Source organism: Prionailurus bengalensis, chromosome A2, assembly GCF_016509475.1.
Source record: "Prionailurus bengalensis isolate Pbe53 chromosome A2, Fcat_Pben_1.1_paternal_pri, whole genome shotgun sequence".
Classification (NCBI taxonomy): domain Eukaryota; kingdom Metazoa; phylum Chordata; class Mammalia; order Carnivora; family Felidae; genus Prionailurus; species Prionailurus bengalensis.
This window is the reverse complement of record NC_057348.1, coordinates 139,470,060-139,489,351: the sequence shown is the minus strand read 5'-3', so window position 1 is coordinate 139,489,351 and position 19,292 is coordinate 139,470,060. Positions and strand designations below refer to the sequence as shown.

General features: G+C 36.8%; 1 protein-coding gene across 19 annotated transcripts in view; it reads left to right on the top strand.

The window, feature by feature from the left end:
* The window catches only part of CADPS2 (calcium dependent secretion activator 2), a 540,583-nt gene that overhangs the window by 333,687 nt on the left and 187,604 nt on the right, over positions 1 to 19,292 (top strand). For all 19 annotated transcript variants that reach the window (XM_043589377.1, XM_043589375.1, XM_043589367.1 and 16 more), the window contains exon 9: positions 10,437 to 10,503. In XM_043589377.1, the coding sequence (XP_043445312.1) occupies positions 10,437 to 10,503 (67 nt within the window). The remainder of the gene's footprint in view (positions 1 to 10,436; positions 10,504 to 19,292) is intronic.

The following is a 19,292-nucleotide window of genomic DNA, read 5'->3' as shown; positions in this document are numbered from 1 at the left end:
ATTCCTACGAAAACGATGTTAGAAGTGAAGAAGATATTTTAATTATGATTAGGATTTTTGTTAATTCCGAACAGAATGTAAAAACTCAATTGTATAATTTTATCACTTAAAGACTAATTATCAGTATTCTAGTCTGCCTGATTTCCCAAAGTGTATGCTGGAAAACATTACTCCTACAAGCTACTTTCTGAAGAAGATTCTGTAATTTTGCAGATGCTACACCCGCTCTTCTCCCTTCCCCTCCTGCTTTTTAGTGTCTCTTCCAGGTCTACGATAAGCTCTCACTCATCCTCTCATTCCGAATGCTTTCAGCTTTTTTTAACTGAGTATTTCTCACATGTATTTGCCCACCACATTTGTTCTTTTTTTCACATAATCCTTCTTTGTATCCAATTCCCAAGACACACAGTGGAAAACACTGAATCTCACATTACCTTCTCAATGATTTTCATTTTCCTTTTTTTAAATTTAAGTTCAAGTTTAAATAGACATACAGCATAGTCTTGACTTCTTTTGTTTTTTGTGTTTTTTTTTAAGTTTATGTATTTTGAGAGTGCACACACACTGAAGCAGGGGAGGGGCAGAGAGGGGGAGAGAGAATCCCAAGCAGACTCCTTGCTGACATGGGAGAGGCGGGGGGGGGGGGAGGGGGGGGAGGGGTCTCCATCTCCCGAATTGTGAGATCATGACCTGAGCAGAAATCAAGAGTCCGACGCTTAACCAACTGAGGTACCTAGGCGCCCCATGATTTTCTTTTTAGAGTGTATACAGTTTACAAATGGGCATTTTTTGTGCATATTTCATCTCAAATTTATCATAAATATGAAGAAGGTAGGACAGATATCTCCACTTACAGAAAACCGAGACCTAAAAATTTCTGCTAACTCAGCATTACCTATATTGGATATGATGTTTCAAAGTGATTATTTTTGCTTTGTTTTGGGAATACTGTGTCGAAAAAGAGAACATATTTGGAATAGTCAATAAGATACAGTTTGTTACATAAAAACCCCTTGCTAAAACTTTTGTTTCATTATTACCAAATCATTTGCACTTTCAGGAAGAGGAGAGTTTAATGGATCTCTCAAAAGTATCTGGGATTGTCTAAGTGAATTATTTCATCTTAATTGGTAGGTGCCCTAGAGCTTTATTGCCAAGTGCAGAGTGTCCTTCCTTTTGGATCGTGTGGTAGATGACCCTCCACCCACCCCCACCCCCCAGATTCACATCTTCCCAGCCTGTACCCTCCTCCACAGAAGATGGAGGTATGGTCTTGACTCTGCAAGTTAGCCTGGCTGGAATAGGTTGCTTAGTACATTATTTGGACATATTTTCACTTATCCCCTTCTGAGATATTTTATAATTAACTTGGAAAGCTAATTTTCTTTAACTTCTAACAAAGCAGTAAGGCTTCTGCACAGGCAGAAAAGTATTACTTATTTTGAAGGACGTTTGAACTGAGGGCAAACATGAAGAAACCATGCTTACAAAATCTGCCCTCTGTCTTACAGTATATTAGAATGAGACTCTAACATATTGGTGTAACTTTGTAAAATATGTGAGACCATGATCCATTAAAAAAGTTTTTAAGGGGCGCCTGGGTGGCTCAGTCGGTTGAGCGTCCGACTTCAGCTCAGGTCACGATCTCGCGGTCCGTGAGTTCGAGCCCCGCGTCGGGCTCTGGGCTGATGGCTCAGAGCCTGGAGCCTGCTTCCATTCTGTGTCTCCCCCTCTCTCTGCCCCTCCCCCGTTCATGCTCTGTCTCTCTCTGTCTCAAAAATAAATAAAACGTTAAAAAAATTTAAAAAAAAGTTTTTAAGACTACTTTTCCTGTTGACATATAAAAGAATACTGCTGATCAGTCATCAAAGATAAATCTAGAAAAAAACTGCCTTTCAAATAGATTTCTCTGTGCGGTTTCATTTAGGTGGTTTGCCTTGTGCGTATTTAAACATACTTTTCGAAGAGCTACTGTTATAATTTCCCCAGTTTGGTTTGTTTCTGGGTGACTGTGCATTGCTTTTTATTTTGGACCTCTTTTACAAATGGTCGTTTGGAGTTCTTAATGTCTTACCCGAGGTTGGGGTATCAGTCTTCCCATGTTGGCAGATTGCCTCCGTTCGTGTTCTGTAGTAGGCAATGGCAAACCGGTGTTTAGAAGACAGCTTTCATACATTAGACTGTTACACTCTGATAATGCTGATACAAGCTGAGAGTTAACTCAGGCTTAGAGTAAACTACCAGAAGATGGGACTTAGGAAGAAAAGGAGGGGTGATTGGTTTTATGTTACTAATTCTATAAAGTGTGGTCCAGAAAAGGAGTGGAGAACTCTACATTTTACTCGTTTGCTTTTGTAAGTCTGTTTATACAGCACACACATTTCAACTTCTTGTTTAGCTGTAGGAGTTTCATATTTTTCTTTGTTCATAATTTCTCTCAAAATGTTAAGTAGTTTTGTTTGGTGGGGAACCTTCCTTTGCCTCCCCAACCTCATGTACTCTTTCCCTTAAGAATTCAGGAGGTAAAAAGCCAGTTGGAAGGTATTTATTTCTCGGTTTCTTAATGCCCAGGTCACACTGTTGTCTTGAATCAGTTTCTTTCTCTCATCCTTAGCCAAAAGTACCCCCCACCCCCCAAAAAAGGCTTATCTTTCAGGGTTAAATAAAAGAAAGAATGCAGTGAAAGGAAGATTCCTTTTATCCAGGCAGCAGAGAACAGGGAACGTGCAGGATGACTGAAAGTGCCTGAGGGCATTTGGTCCCTATTGGTTTTCACATCAGATGCAGTGGTGCCCACAGATAGCCTGTATTGTTGTCAGTTAAATGGGATCATGAGTGTCTGAAAGGTGTTTGAGAATGAACCGAAAATCATTTTCACAAGTGGATGATTACTTCTGCCACATGTTAACCGAACTCTATCAGAATGGCCCAGATTTTTGAGCCTGCATTAATTGCTCTTTCAACCTTGACTGAGGTTTCTCTTTAAGAAAGCCCTTTCCAGGACTAAACGACTCTATATATTGATTTTTTTCCCCTTTCTGTATTTTTCCTTGAAAAATGAAGCCTTGTAGAAGGAAAGGCTTTATCATTCAACATGTAGATTGATTGTTCCATTTCTTTGAATAAAAAGCTGGACTCAAGTGATCCGACAAAAGAAACAGTCCTTTTTTTCAAGCACCGAATAATTCCCATATTCTGTACACAATTATGTTTTTCAAATATTCATTAGTGATGATTTTTCATCACAAAGTGAAACCATGAACTCCCACAGCATGGACTCAGAGCAAATAAATTGTCATATTCTCCTTTCTATTAGACCTGTATGCCACCACTCTAATTGAAACTTAACTACAATATTTAGTAATATGTTTGGAGAATTTTTGTGTGTTGAAGATGCTTTGAGCAGTCTTTAAGTTAGGTCTTATAAAGTGTTTTTAGAGTGTTTGGATAATTGTTATTGGTTATGTTCTCCCATTTTCCATTTCAAATATGACATAGAGAATTTTAGCTGTTTATTTACTAGAATAGGATAGGATATATTAGAGCTCAGACACACTGTGTTACAAAGTTGAGTTAACTCTCAATTTTAAAAACTAACCAAACAATGAGTTCCTGAAATTTCAATAACTTTTGTGATTATATATTAGCAGAGAATATATACCATTTACAGAAAAATGGTTTAATTTATTATTAAAACTAATTTGGGGGGTTTGGGGCTTAAAGGAAGACACATCACAGAATGATATATGTGAATCTACTATTAAAAACCATTCACAGGAGCACTGTGTAAGAACAAGCATTTAAAATAATTTTATTTTACAAGCATTGCAATGTAAACATGTAATGAAATCTAAATATCTCCTTGAAAATGCAGCAAAAATGAACATGTTGCCAGTTTTTGTTTGCTTGATGCTTGTTTTTAGGAAACTCCATTTTTTCCAGTCTGTGGTTGAGGTCATTTTCTTGGTAATAATATATATCGTTAATAGGCAGCACATGTCTGAAGAAAAGTGTTTATCCCTGTTGTCATAGAACGTTCTAATGGATTTCATAAAGGCTCTGCTTTTGTTTCTCCACAGATGAAAACTTTTAAAAGCACCTTGTCTTATCAAGTTATCACATAACTCTTTTAAGGATGATAGCGATTCCATAAAGATAGTACAGTTTTTAGTGTTGAGATTCTCTCATAGTCATGACAGGGATTTGGTCCCTGTTGGGTTTTTTGGTCCCTACATAGTTATTGACAGAGAAGATGAGAAATAATGCCCTGTTTTCCTTGTTGATACTAACTTGAGGTTTGCTGTTGCCAAAGTTCTTCAATTTTCTTTTCTTTCTTCATGTGACATTTTCCCTGACAGTATCCACATCATATTTTAAATATGCAGTCAAAACTCTTGAAAGTGTCACATTTCTTTTATATTTGAGGATAGAGCATGACCAAGAATAGTACCACCAAAAAAAAAAATAGTCCTAGGCGAATGAAACATTGATACACATTTAGGTGGGTCTGTGCCTTATTTTCTAGCAATGATTGCTATGTCTCTTTGGAACAAATAGTACTCTCCATTAGAAGCAGCCCTAGAAGAGGGATTAATTCTTTAAGATTATTGCTGTGTTGATACTGATTTATAAAACCAAATGCTTCAAGGCTTTAACTCTTGTGTGTTAAATCCAAGCTTTGTGCCAGTGCTGTTAATTTCTTTGTTACCTAATCCCCATGTAAGAAGAGAAGATTTTAAAGTTAATCAGGCAATTTTTTGTTCAAAGGGAACAACTTCCTAATACGTTAAGTTGGGTGTATTGATGAAAGCAAACACTATTAAATAGTATCTGAGCAGTTACTCTAAGTAATCCAAAATACTCTAGTTACATGAGTATTATGCTGCATTGGAAATATTTTAATGGAAAGACGTTACATTTAGTACAAATTAGGGATAGAAATCTGTACTTTTCAAATGTGTTACGTACAATAGAATCTTTTTTCCCATTCAGATCATTCTTGGATCAAATTGAATTTTGATTAGATAATTTTTTTTTTCTGAAGGCCATACTCTAATACAGGCTTGGAGAATGTGGCATGACCATGAAAATGGCTGATACAGGTATTCCTTCATTTTCTGTCCATTTGTTACTTAGCTGAAATAATTTAACAAGGATGAGTAAAAATGTTTAAAACCAAATTTTGTAGGCTAATGAAAATGAATAATGTTGAAAGCCCCATGGGAGGACAAAAGAGAAAACTAGCTTTTCTCTTTAAAACCTCTTCAAAATAAGGTGAAAAAAATTCACAGTCTGCATTAGAGACTACTGCTGTCATATATATGATATTTTATTGGATAACCTTATAAGTTGTCAAATAAAGCCCAGTTAAATGTGTGTTCCCAGTCCGAGTGGTATTTGGCAGGTCTGATTTACATACCCTTTAAAAAATAACTTTCTTTTTGAGTTAATCACATAGTCAATTGAGAGGAAGCTAATGATTCAGCAGGTTACAAAATAATCAGGGAGAATACGAGTGCTGAGCACACCCGCCAACAGACCTGTAGTACGCTAGCCAAAGTAGTCTGTCTCCAGAATGACAAATATACTTCCTGGAAGAGACTCTCTACACTTTTATGGGGTAGAAGTAGATTTTATAAGGCAGTAAAAAACCAATTCGTTCAAAATTCAGAAAGAAAGATATTAATAATAGATTTTTTTTTTACATTCTGAGCTATTTTTATGAAACAGAAATGGATGACAGGTAAATAGCTTTCAAAGATGTGCTTAATACTATTGCTAGATTTAGACCTGTCGACGATACCTTCTCCTTTACAGAATTATGCAGTTATAATTGACGTTCCTAATAATGACCCTGAGGTGCCCTAGCATCTTTTCTAAATCAAGTCAACCTGTTGTATACAAAATCCTTAAAAATTCGTTATGGGTATAGTTTCTACATAGAGTAACTCATTTTTCAGTAATTAAGAATACTCAAACATCACTATGTAAATGTAATGAACTGAATCTTAACTGCCTACTAGAGCACAACATGTTAAATGTAACTTTAGTATATTTATCTGAAATAAAGCTTCCTGGCTTTTTATCTATAAATGAGATAATTTGTAGCCTAACACTCAACATTAAAAACAAAACAAAACAGGTGAGAGAATGCATATTAATTTTTACAGATGTTTCTAAAAATGGATTATCTGATTATAACCGAATATTCAAATGATTTGGGCTAATTTTTTCCTTACTCTCTCCACAATTCAACTCTTGCGCAGCTAAGACCACCAAACTACAGACTTGAGAATAGCCTTGACACCTGAAAAACCATTGAACTATTAAAGCTTATAGGGGTGCCTGGGTGGCTCAGTTGGTTAAGCGTCTGACTTCGGCTCAGGTCATGATCTCACAGTCCGTGAGTTCAAGCCCCACATCGGGCTTTGTGCTGACAGCTCAGAGCCTGGAGCCTGCTTCAGATTATGTGTCTCCCTCTCTCTCTGACCCTCCCCTGTTCATGCTCTCTGTCTCAAAAATAAATAAATAAAGCTTATAGAAGGAGTTCTCCAATGTACTCAAGGTACCTATAGACCAAAGAGAAGGATCTTTGTCACTGTATTTGACTTTGTCATACCAGAATTACAATTTATGGATCCATAATGAATATATCCCCCAAATCCCTCAGAGCAGTAATTTTTTCTGATTATAAAATAAGAGGTACTCTCATATATTGCTGGTGGTAATACAAAATTGTGCAGCTACTTTGGATAACCAGTTTGGCAGTTTCATATAAAGTTAAGCACACACTTTAAATATAATCCCGTAATCCCACTCCTAGATATTTACCTGAGAGGAATGAAAATATGGACCCACAAAAGACCTGGACATGCGTGTTTATAGCAATTTTGTTTATGATAGCTAGAAAAATGAGAGCAATCCAAACATCCACCAACTGGTAAATGGATAAACACGTTGAAGTAAATTCATACAATGTAATAAATTCAGCACTGACAAGAATGAACTCCTGATATAGACAACAGGGGTGAATCTCAAAAGCTTTTTACCAACTGAAAGAAACCAGACGCAAAAGGGTGCGTACTGTATTTTTCCACTTACGTGACATTCTGGAAAACACTTAACTGTAAGGTTAGAAATCTGATCTGTGGTTGCAGAGCTAGGGGATGTGAGGAGGAGACTGATTATACAAAGGCCTCAAGGAAGGTTTGGAGGGATGCAGATGTTCTGTTAGTTCATGGTGGCGGTGGTTACATTGCTATGTCGACACTCACCAAATTATATACCTAAAGTGGATGAACCTTACTGTATGTAAACTATACCAATAAATCTTACTTTAAAAATACGGAAGATATGCTCAGTGTAGAAATTGTGGAAATGTGAAGGCCTAGAGAACAATATGAAGGAGCACCTGGCTGACTCATGAGGTAGAGCATGCAGCTCTTAACTTTGAGGTTGTGAGTTTGAGCCCCACATTGGATGTGGAGATTACTTTAAAAAATGAACTTCATCTTTAATCTCACCAGCCCAATATTAACTGCAGGCTTAACATTTTGATTCATCTTTCTGGGTTTTCTTCCCATGCATATACTATAAGCTCATGTGACAGCTTTTTTTTTTTTAACTTAGCATTGTAATAATTTTTGCATATTATTTTTTGGCATTATTTTTCATGGCAACTTATTCCTTACCATTGATTCTTAGATGATTTTGAGTTTTTTCTTTTAAACAGTATTGATGAATGTCTTGTTCTTCATTCTTTCCTTAATGTTAAATATCTCTTATGTCCAGAATCTACTTTTATACTAGTGAGAAAGCAGCTAGCTAGTACTAGACATCTAACTCCAGAAATCATTCTTAGAGTAAAAAAAAAAAACCTCAAGTTGGTTGAAGTTAAGTTTAGTGCATTCTTATTCAGTATAGTTATCTTTTCTGATGTATTCATGTCCATTTTATTTCATTAAATTTTTATCTGGCTAATGTGAAAACGGAAGGACAGAAACTGTCATTTTGCTACATAGCGTTTATAACGTTGCCTTTATGCAGTCTATCTTGTGTTGAACGTAATCTGTTTTCTTATGCAGAGAGCAAAACTCTCATGCTTAGCTACTTTCTAGATATGTGTGATCACTTGTGACTTCTGTTGGTAGTTGACTGAATTCCTTCTTACAGGGCAACACCCCCAAAACACCCCAGAGGCCAAATGAAATGCTTACCTTGGTTCCATTCTTAAATCATCTCTTATTCAGTTCCTTACATCTCCCAACTTCTAGTATACACATGTATGTATCCACCCACTGCTCTGCTGTCTTCAGAGAAATCCTACAGTGTCATTCCCAGTATGTTGAGCCCGGATTTTGAGTGATGTTGCCGCTGGTAGTAGTATTACTTGTGTATCACCCTAGCAAGACTTACACTCGCTTGTGGTGTTGATGGTTTGCTTCTCACTAACTGAGATGCTGAGTGAGACGCTGAAGCTGCTGAGAAGCAGGCAGTGGTCACAGGCAAAGGTAATTCCCAATGTCTTCTGTGGCTCCTCAGCAGCTATTCGGTGCACATCTTGCCAGTGCACTTTTATAGAGGGCGTCTGTCGTGTCCACAGTGTCTGGCTCCTGAGGTCATTGCTGTTAACCCTGTAATAGGAGTTGGGGTGTGTGCATTTCAAGGAGAAGGAAATTACGTACAAAAGACAGAAAGAGAGCAGCTAAGCACCTATCACCAGAACCCCAGAAGAGAAATTAGAGCCTGGAGCAAAGGTGGGGCAAAGGGTTTTAACGGGACCTCAGGTGGTGATAGTGAACAGGTGAGCCCGGTAGCAGTGGATGTCTCTGTCAGGCAGTCACTAAATGAATATCCAGAAGTGCAGGCAGCGTGGTGTCAGGGGTATTGTCAGAGCCGAGTAGAAGTTCACCTAGATAGTGGATAGGTTTGACACAAAATACGTACTTGATTTGGGCAGTTATGGATGATGATTTCCAATGCAAATGTCTAGTTTCTAGTTTGACTTTTAGTAACTGCATCTTTTTTGTTGTTTTTGTTTTTGATTCTGAACATTTAGAACCCAATAAATCAAGCTCATAGATACAGAGAACACAATGGTGGTTGCTAAAGGCTGTTGGGCTTGGGGTGGGGACAGATGGGGGAAGGGGAAAAAAAAGTAAAGAGTGCCTATTCATTTCTTGCATCACTTTTTAAAAGGGGGGCAAAAATGCTTTGCTGTGCAAAAGAGAATTATTTTAATACGACAGAATTTCAAGCTAAGATTTTTTGCTAAGAATTTCAAGCTAATTATTTTAATACGACAGAATTTCAAGCTAAGATTTTAGTTTTAAAAATTGTGAAACTCTCAAGACTTTAAGCCCCCAAATAAGTGATTAACTGTAGTGCTTTTTTTTATCACTCAGAATTGTATATAAATTTAGTTTGAATAGCCTTAACAGTGGTGAACCTTCACTTCAGAAAAAAAAGGATTATGATAAACTATTGAAAAATTGTATTTTAATTTAAAAACTAGGCCTGTATTTATCATATTTCAAACTCTAATGATATTTTCCACTTTTGTAGTGTGTATATCGTTCCAAGGTGTAATTTTTTTTCCCATGGTATAATTTTTAAATAGCTCTCCATGACATGCTTATACTAGAGCAATTTTTAATTTCTTCTTTTTCCTCCTTGATAAACTTGATAAGCTTACATCTATATATATTCAGTAAGAATATTCTCAAATGATTGACTCCTTTATTCATTTCAATTCACATTGTTAATAGCAATGCACAGTTCAACATAGTTTCAGCCAGGGCTTTTGTTTAATTACACCATGTTCTCTTCACCTGAACTTCATAGTTAGGAAAATTTGCAGCAAGATACTTTCTGTAAATCAGCTAAACCCCCAAATTATGAGGCCGGCAGAGACCTTAGAAATCAGCAAAGCCAGTCTTGCCATTTATAGTTGAAGAAACAGAAACCGAGATTGGTGCTGGCACAACTTGGGGTCACCCAGCTGGACAGTGACCCTTCACTCAGGTTCTTGACTGTACAGCCACTTCTGGGGCCACACTTCTCAGCCGCGGTCATCTGAGAGCTGAAACACTGAGTCTTCTATCCCCAGTTTGTAGTCTTTGTCTATCCTAAGAAATGTGTCGTAAGCATAAAATTCCCACTGGTTCTTTGATTATTCTTTCTAGCTCCAACGCGGCTCAATTTGTAGTAAGAACTGACAAATTGATAAGCCACATAAATCAATTCCCTTTCAAGAACCTAGAATAAGCTCAAGTCGTTTTATAACACAGAAGCTACATGTTTTCTCCATTTTCAAATGAACTAGACTTTGCCTTTAGCAGGCTGGTCTCCAGAACGAATACCTGTGGAAGAAATATGATTGCACAGAGCCACAGCATCATTCATCTAAAATATCTTTTGCTTGCTTTTCTTACCAGGTATTTGTATGCCCTTGGACAGAAGGTCTGGAAAAGATGGAAAAAACGTTACTTTGTTCTTGTTCAGGTTAGTAAATTTTTTTTCCTGTTACACAACCGGTCTAAGAGCAGTGCTCAAACTTTCGTTTGGTGGGTTATATCTATAGGTATTCACTGTGTTAGAAATTAAAACAAACTTTTAAGTATTTCATTTTAAAATAAAAGTAGTGAATTTCTTTACATGCCCACACAAGTAACATTTTTATGTAAAATAACTTTTGAACAAAACAATTTAGGGAAATGAGTAATATTATTCCAGGATTTCACATATCTCTTTAATGTCTAGCTTAATAGAATGCAGCTATATTTTCCTATCAGGTTCTACATTCAATCTGTTGTAATATCAGATGAACTTTAGCCTCTGGAAAATTCCACTGTACACACAGAGAATAACTGTGGAAAATGCAGATGATGTCTGAATATTACAGTTTTGACCTCACAGATTCCCTGAAAAGATCTTGAAGTTCTCCAGGATTGCAAAACCACACCTTGGGAACCACTGCATGAGTCTGATATTTTATAGATAAACCATAATACTTCGAAGCTTCCATTTTTACACAAGTCTGACATTTTTTTATCACTTATTCACATAACTGTAGCTTTAAATTTCCAGGACTGGTAGATATGTTTGTAATAGGATTCTGAATATTATTGGATTATTGGAATATACGTTCTGGCTGACTCTTCCTTGTTTTGTTAGTTTTTAATCATGGATAACCTTTACTCCTAGAATATACTCATTAAATTAAATTTACATTAAAGAATAACTTTCTAAATAGTAGTCATTCCATTCTGTGATGAATACAAGCTATTTTGTTCCCAGTGGTTCTATAGAAAAAATTGTTCTTGGTGGTATTAACATAAGACAGTCTCTAAACTCTTGTCAATTCTTACCCACACATTAAGCAAATTTAAATGGACTAGATCAGAATAACATGGTGAAATGCCAAGGAAGGAAAACTTGTCATTTTTCTGTCTTCCATAAGTAAGGTTATCTATCCGCTTTTGGATGTGCCACAATGGCGTGGTAACTTCATGAAAAGTATAAAAATTCAGTCAAAACTAGTTTTATCTATGTGGAAGATAGCCAGTCTATTTGGTTAAAATGTAGCGTTTTCTCATGTGATTAGAACCAATATTTGGCCAGCTACTTTAACAAAAGATGCACATATGTGTGCACAGCATACATTGACAGTCCTGATATAAATAGATTGAGTAAGGGGCTCCTGTTTGGAGTTGAGTGATCTGCCCTCCAAAAACCATACCCATAAGATGTCTTCTTTGGTTTCCAGGTTTAATTTCTTTACATTGGCACAAGCATTTAAATGCATTTACCAGGCAGTTTTAATGCAGATCTTTCTGGACATTTGATTTTATTGCTATTTACAGATGTCTCACATCTAATGTGACAAGTTTACATTAGCGACTTGTCTTTATCAAATCTTTCTAAATCACTCAAGTGATTTTTCATAGAAACAGTAGCTGCTTTTTCATAGTCATACTCAGTGCATTTAGGTAGAATCTTAATTAATTCCATATTTTTAATAGCTGATGTGACTGGCACAAACCTAGCTGACTCTTAATTAGCATGAACTTTTACTTATTAATTATTATGTTTTTTATTTTTACCTTTTTAAAAAAAACTTTATTTTTTAGAACAGTTTTAGGCTCACAACAAAACTGAGAGAAGATACAAAGATTTTCCATATATCCCGTCTTCACATATGCGGTGGCCTCCCGTTATCAACATCACGTGATACATTTGTTACCAAAGATGAATCAACATTGACACATCATAATCATCCAATGTCCATTATTTACAGTATGGTTCACTCTTAGTGTTGTATATTATACGTGTTTGGACAAATGTATAATAACATATATCCACCATTAAATGTCGTACAGAGTATTTTCACTGCCCTAATAATCCTATGTTCTCTGCCCATGAATCCCTTCTCTCCCCCATGGCAACCACTGATCTTTTTATGGTCTCCATAGTTTTGCGTTTTCTAGAATGTCATATAATTGGAATCATACCCCATGTAGCCTTTTGAGATTGGTTTATTTCACTTAATAATTTCAATTTCCTCCCTGTCTTTACATAGCTTGATAACTCATTTCTTTTTAGCATTACGTATTCCATTGGCTGGGGGTGCCTGGGTGGCTCAGTCGGTTAGCATCTGACTCGTGATCTCTGGGTTATAATTTCAAGCCCCACATTGAGTTCCATGCTGGGTGTGGAACTGACTTAAAAAAAAACACACATTGTCTGGATGAATCATAGTTTATTCATTCATTCACCTATTGAAGGCCATCTTGGTTGCTTGTAAGTTTTGTCAACTATGTTTAAAGTTGCTGTAAACAGTCCTGGGCAGTGTAGACATAAGTTTTTCAATTCCTTTGGGTAATTACCAAATAATGCAATTGCTGGATGTTTTAAAGAATGAATCAGAGAATGTTCATTAGTTTGGAGATCTGGTTAAGTGACAAGCTAAGAGAGTTTCTGTTATATTGATCATATGAAAATTGGCTTTATTATTTATTAGATCAGTCTTGAGAGATCAGATGATTGCCTCATGCTTTTGGCCAGGTAAAGTTTTAGGTAATCCTTTTCTGCATACTGTATTTTCTAGCATATGATCGCAAGAATCAAAAGTTACAGAACAAACGTATACTTTGATCACCCTATAAAAGAGTTTAGAAATGAAAGAAAGAATTAGAATACTTTGAGATCATTTGAGGAACATTAACCGTGTCTTTGGGAAGCTAGAGAGTTGGCTCAGTAACAAAAATAAGTTTGACATTTTCAAAGGCAAAATTTAAGCCCATAATTAAAATTTAATTTAAAGCCATATACTCCATAATTGGAATTTAGAAAAAAAATCACCAGACAATAATGAATTCAGATTTATTCTACCTGAGGTACCTTCTTAAAATCTGAAGTCCTATTTAAGCCTTATAATTTTGCACAAATATATGTATACACACGCATTCATACAGAGAATTCCATGCCCACATGCATTGAAATAAACATGCCAGTACACTGGCAACTTGTTCGAGTTTTAAATACAATTGAATCTTCCTTTCAATTCCAAACGTAATGGGAAGACAAATTGAATGCGCACATTTCCAAATCAAGATGGATGTGTATGGAGATTCAGTGAGAGTGGCCCATTGGGAGGAACTGGGTAGTTTTTATTAGTATTTTTAAAGATAGCTCTCATTCTGTTGGCATGCAGCCTGTAGGTTCATACCTGCAGGCTGCATTATTGAAAGGTGAAGGAGTCATTTTTCTAGGGAGGACACTGTGCCCCTGCTGTGTCTGCTGCTGCCATCGGCAGGATGGTGCTTTGGCGATAATGTGAATCTCATCACCACTTGTGAGTGTGTATTATATGAGTGATATAGCTGGAGATACAGCCATCAGCTCAAGAATTTGTACTCATAAAAATTGATCGCGAGCCTGGTTTGGCCAGCTGCAAAGTCATTGTTCAAAGTGAACACTCGAGGGGCTGCTGAGGTGAAAAGACTTTCACATCAACATTTAAAGCAGAGTCCAAAATGGGAAAATAAATTATTTGTTAATATGGGGTGCTTTTCTAGCTTCTAAGTAAGATTCTAAGTAAGTAAGATTTGGTCTCCATTTAGATTCTGCAGTCAGTATAATAACTGTGTTAAATAGATTTTCATGTTTCTTAAGAGGCTGCTTTTTTTTTCCAATGAATGAATGAAAGTAAATGTTGATTCAAGCCAAACTGAAAGAACAGTTAATTTTGAAGAATATGTTTGAAATCTTATCAAAATTAAACTTATGTTTCTTACTCATTTTTCTTATACTTCTTCAGTGTTTTACTATTTGATTTGGAGCATATCATTATTGTGAAGTACTTATGACACTTATGAACATTTTTGTTCATTATAGTCCAACCATTTAATAGTCTTAAAAAATTCTCTAAGATTTAGTCAAAAGGAATTATTTCATAATTCTGTGTTCTGCTAATGCCTATTCAAATAACTGTCCCCATGTAGTGCATATTCTGTAATCCAGATATTTCTGAAGCACTCTCACCTACTACTGTAGGTATTGCTGTATTTATTCTAATACTTATTAAGCAATAGTAACAGGCATTTATGCAAAGCACTTTTTAACACAGAATGAGGTATGTTTGAGGGATAGGTGTTATGATCCCTGTTGTACGGATACAACTGATACACAAAGGGGTTATGTTATTTACCTGGAATTGGAAAGTTAGTATGTGATAGAGTCAAGCATTCAAATCCACATATAGTCTAGAGAGTAGACTTTTCATTTCTCTGTCATCGTCCTATGATTAAATGGATGCACACAAATACAGTTGATATAGGAATAATCTCTGTGGATCATTCATTTCATGAGGTACAGAGCACTTTTACTAGAAACGGCTAGTGATAGCATAGTGTCGTGCTCATGAAGGGCACTTATTGTGTGACATCACGGGAAACTGACAGTGTTGTTTTGACCCTGTATCAAAGTGTTCACTGCTTGTTGTCAGTGTGCCAGAATCATGACTTGAAGTTCTACAAACAACAGGCTATCAAGACATAATGTTAATTACATGCACATCAGCTGAGTTGGCACAGGATGTAAACAGTCATCCATGTCACTGAGTGATCTGTACATGCTACAAACATGCAAGAAGCACTCTGTTTAGTGAGATGCCATCAAAATCTGCTTTAGACTTTAAAGAAGTGACTGCGCTAGTGTCTTGCTATCTGAAATCTTCAGCACACATGGAAATCCACTGCAGCAGGCTGCTGTCACATATCAGAGAAGGCCACTACTGGATGAAACGCTATGGTCTAGATTTAGTCTGAGGTCATCAGCTATGTTGGCTTGTAATATGAAGTGGACAGATACACTGTTGACAGATGCAGAAAATCATGGGATAGTAGCTCTCTAGCTTTATGTTTTAAATGAAAATTTACAAACTCAGGGCACGTACAGTGTAGGATGAAATCAAATCATACAGAAGTACTTATGGAGAAAATGAAGTGCCTTTTTTTTTTAATTTTTTTTTCAACGTTTATTTATTTTTGGGACAGAGACAGAGCATGAACGGGGGAGGGGCAGAGAGAGAGGGAGACACAGAATCGGAAACAGGCTCCAGGCTGAGCCATCAGCCCAGAGCCTGACGCAGGGCTCTAACTCACGGACCGCGAGATCGTGACCTGGCTGAAGTCGGACACTCAACCGACTGCGCCACCCAGGCGCCCCATAATTTCCTCTTTTTTTAATGAGCAGTGGTACAAGCAGCATATGTAAAGTTTTTATATATTAAGTTTTGTGTGTATGTGGGCATATTCTTGTAGAAATGAAATTACTGGGCCAAAGGGCTTGGCTACCTATAAGAAAAAGTAAGATTATAAACCTTTAGATGACTCATGAGTACTTAGTCACCAGAACTTCAGCTTGTTTTTTCATTTATTATTTTTTATAGTTAATAAATAGTCCTTATATGTCAAGTAGCATATATTATTTTGTCTTTCAAATTGCACACCTGTAATAATATGAAAGAAAATGGAAAATTCTATTGGCTTGGGGGCTTATTTGGAACAAAATGTTAGAGGATAAGAAATTTTTTCTTAGGTTTTATTTTGTAAGATAACTTTTGGTTTGTGATCAATTGAGTTTTCCATAGCAAAAAAATTTGTCATTTTATATGATTTACCCTTAGATATTAACTAACAATGCATTTACTCTTCAAAATAGTTCTAAAATATGAACTATTATGTGATCATTTACCTGTATCTCAAGAGCTAAAATTATAAAAGACAAGGTGAAGTGAACATTAGGCTGGATTTAGTAAGGAGAATCTCATATGGATCCGGTGGTGATCTCAATGCAAAACTGCCTCTTTTATATAGCCCCTGTGTTCCCTTAAAATGTTTGTTGTTATTTAGATTCCAAGGAAATGTCGGATTCCTCTTATTGTATAGCTCATACCTGCAAAAAAACACAAAGGACCTAGAAATGAGGATTGTCTGATGTTGTAAAGTCAGCATTAAATATTGGTGGGCTATTTTTTTTTTAAATGGCTTTACAAGTGTCCACTTTTAAATGTTGTGTGTACGTATAGCTTATGTGTATATTTATGTGCATGTACAGTATATCTTTACGTATACGTGTGCAGCGTGCTTGCCACATAGTAAAGACTCAGTGAAGATTGAAGTGAATATAGCCTGTCCTTTAACTTAGGCTTCTTCTCAGACCTTTATGTGGACCATAAAATTGACTTACATTTGGGCATACGTGACAAAACCTAGGTGTTATGTTTGATCTGCAGCCCACACAGTGCCCCACTTACATCCAGTCCTCCCCGTTTTCTCTGCTGCTGTACTAGCCGAAACCGCTGTCCCCTTCCCACAGACTCCCACAGCATTATCCCAGCTGCTTCACCGCCATTCTCCTCACAACCTATTGCTTGCATTGTCCAAATAATCTATTTGAGGCTTAACTCCGATTCTGCTACTTCTCGCTGCTTAAATGGTTCTATGGCTTCCCATTACACTTAGAATTACCCCGACCACGACCTGGGGAAGATGCTACAGAATCTGTCGCTAACTTCGTCTTCAGGGAGTCTTTCCCGGTCACACTGAGCAGCACGTCAACTTGCAAGGTTCTGCCCCCAGATAAGTTACAGTGCCAAGAATTGTAGTATTGCACCTCACTGTCACTAGCCTCCCTCTCCAAACATATCTCAAATAAATATGTAACATGGGTTTAGTTTTTAGTGTGTGATTATGAAGATTTGCCTTGAATTAAGTCCCCTGCCTTTCTTCCATCTATGGTTGTTCGGCGACTCATAAATATCTCTGTAGAAATTCTGAACATTCTATTGCTTTGATTTCTCCGTGGCTGGCTCATTCTATCCTTTCAAGGGTCGGGTCAGATGTCGTCTCAAATGGGCCTCTTCTGCTCACCCAATCTAAAAGTACCTCTCAACTCACTCCCTGTCCCAGTACCTTATTTTATATTTTTTCAGAGCATATTCCTAATCAGAATGATCTTTTTATTTAAATTGTCTTTGTATTATTTCTTTACCCCTTCTAGAATATATGCTCCATGAAAATAAGGGTCTTGTATTTCTTATAGTCTACTGTGAGTAGAAACTATATATTAAATTAATATATGTGTGTCACTCTCAGCAGTGTAAAAAGACCGCCTTTCCCCTCTTTAGTTTATACACTGATTGCTAAATCTCTTTTATGCCATTTGGTCAAGGCAATAAATATATATTCCCCTCAAATCCATCATGGTCTTGAAGAAGATATATTCCTTTTCCTTGATTAAATTAAGCTGTGGGATTTTTTTTTTTTTTTTTTTTTTTTAAATAACTCTAGCAGCACCTTTGGCCTCTGCCAAGAAGGTTTCCAGCTAAGGATTTTTTAAGCCTTAATCTTTACTGAAATTAGATGGTGGCAGTTGCTAAGCTGCCAGCTGTTAACATGATCTCTGCAGTAGGAATACAACATGCGAACCTGAATGCTGTGGTCTCTAAAAACTCATAGTTAGCCCTTGCACATGTGGACACAGGTGTTGAACAGGTTGGCAATTGAAAATGAAATGGGAGGATTCCCAGAGCAGATGCAGATTTTACCTTGTGGGACCTCAGCCACCTAAGTTAAGGTGCCCTGTCAAAGGTAATGATGCCAAAACCTGATTTAATGCTGTCCTCAGATTAAAGTCTGCTTATATCCCCCAATTCTCAATAAATCCATTCTTTATGGAGTTAAGAGTGGATTGGGTTAAGTATATGAATGTTTATCATTGCTGTGTCTTTCCACCAAAAGGATTTTCAGTTGCAGTGTAGTATATTATACGAGCTTTGTTCAGTAATGTACAAGTAAGCTTTTAAGTGAAAATAAATACTAGGTCAGACCACCTGTTTTTATCTAATTCCCTGGCATGTGGTGATGGGCCAGAGTGCAGGCTGCAAAATCTCTAGCTTGGGAGTGCAGGGAGCAGGGTGACCCCCTTGGTCCCATCGCTCCTTTTAGCCACATGTTTTGACTATTAGTGCCACTTCGTTCAGAGGGCAGCTTCTCCCCATGACCCTTAATTTGGATCTTGGCTGGCAAGCCAGTAGCTACAAGGTGTTACCACCATTCAGAAGGATTCACTAACATATACGTTGCGGCCTCATTGTAGGGTTTGTTTGCCTCAGGAATGCGATTTCACATGACTTTGCAAAAGAGATGGGTAAAGTAAAAGCTCTTGGGGTTAGTCAAGGAATCCAAAGAAGCTCAAAATGCCGCATCATTTTATGGACCTAGAACCAGGAGCCAGTGACTTAAAAGGATGGTGTTCATAGTTAGTTGCTTCTGGAGCCCATGTATTCGAAATTCAAACTGTACTTTGTTCAGTTGTCTCCTGGGTCAGGTTTCCTCATTCTTAGCAGTAGCTTTGTCAGTCTGTGGTGTTGTGTTCCTGTTCCATCTGTACTCTCTGTTAAAACCCTCGGCCCAGTTACCTGTGACAGAGTCTGGGTCTTTTGAGTGACTTTTGAGATGTGAAAATATTAAAGGTACGAAGTAAAATAAATGTTTAATACCTTATCATTTAAATCCCCATGGCTTTAGAAAGTAGGTGATTCCTCTGAGGTTGTGAAGGGGTTTGTTTTTTAGGCTTTAGAATTTCTAAAGATCTTGAATGTGCTTCTCCCAATTTTATATATCTATCATGTTAAATAATTATTTAGAGCTAGCTAGAAATACAACACTAGAAATAAAGCCTAGAATAGCAACTGAACCTGTATTTCAAGTTATATAAAGAAAGAG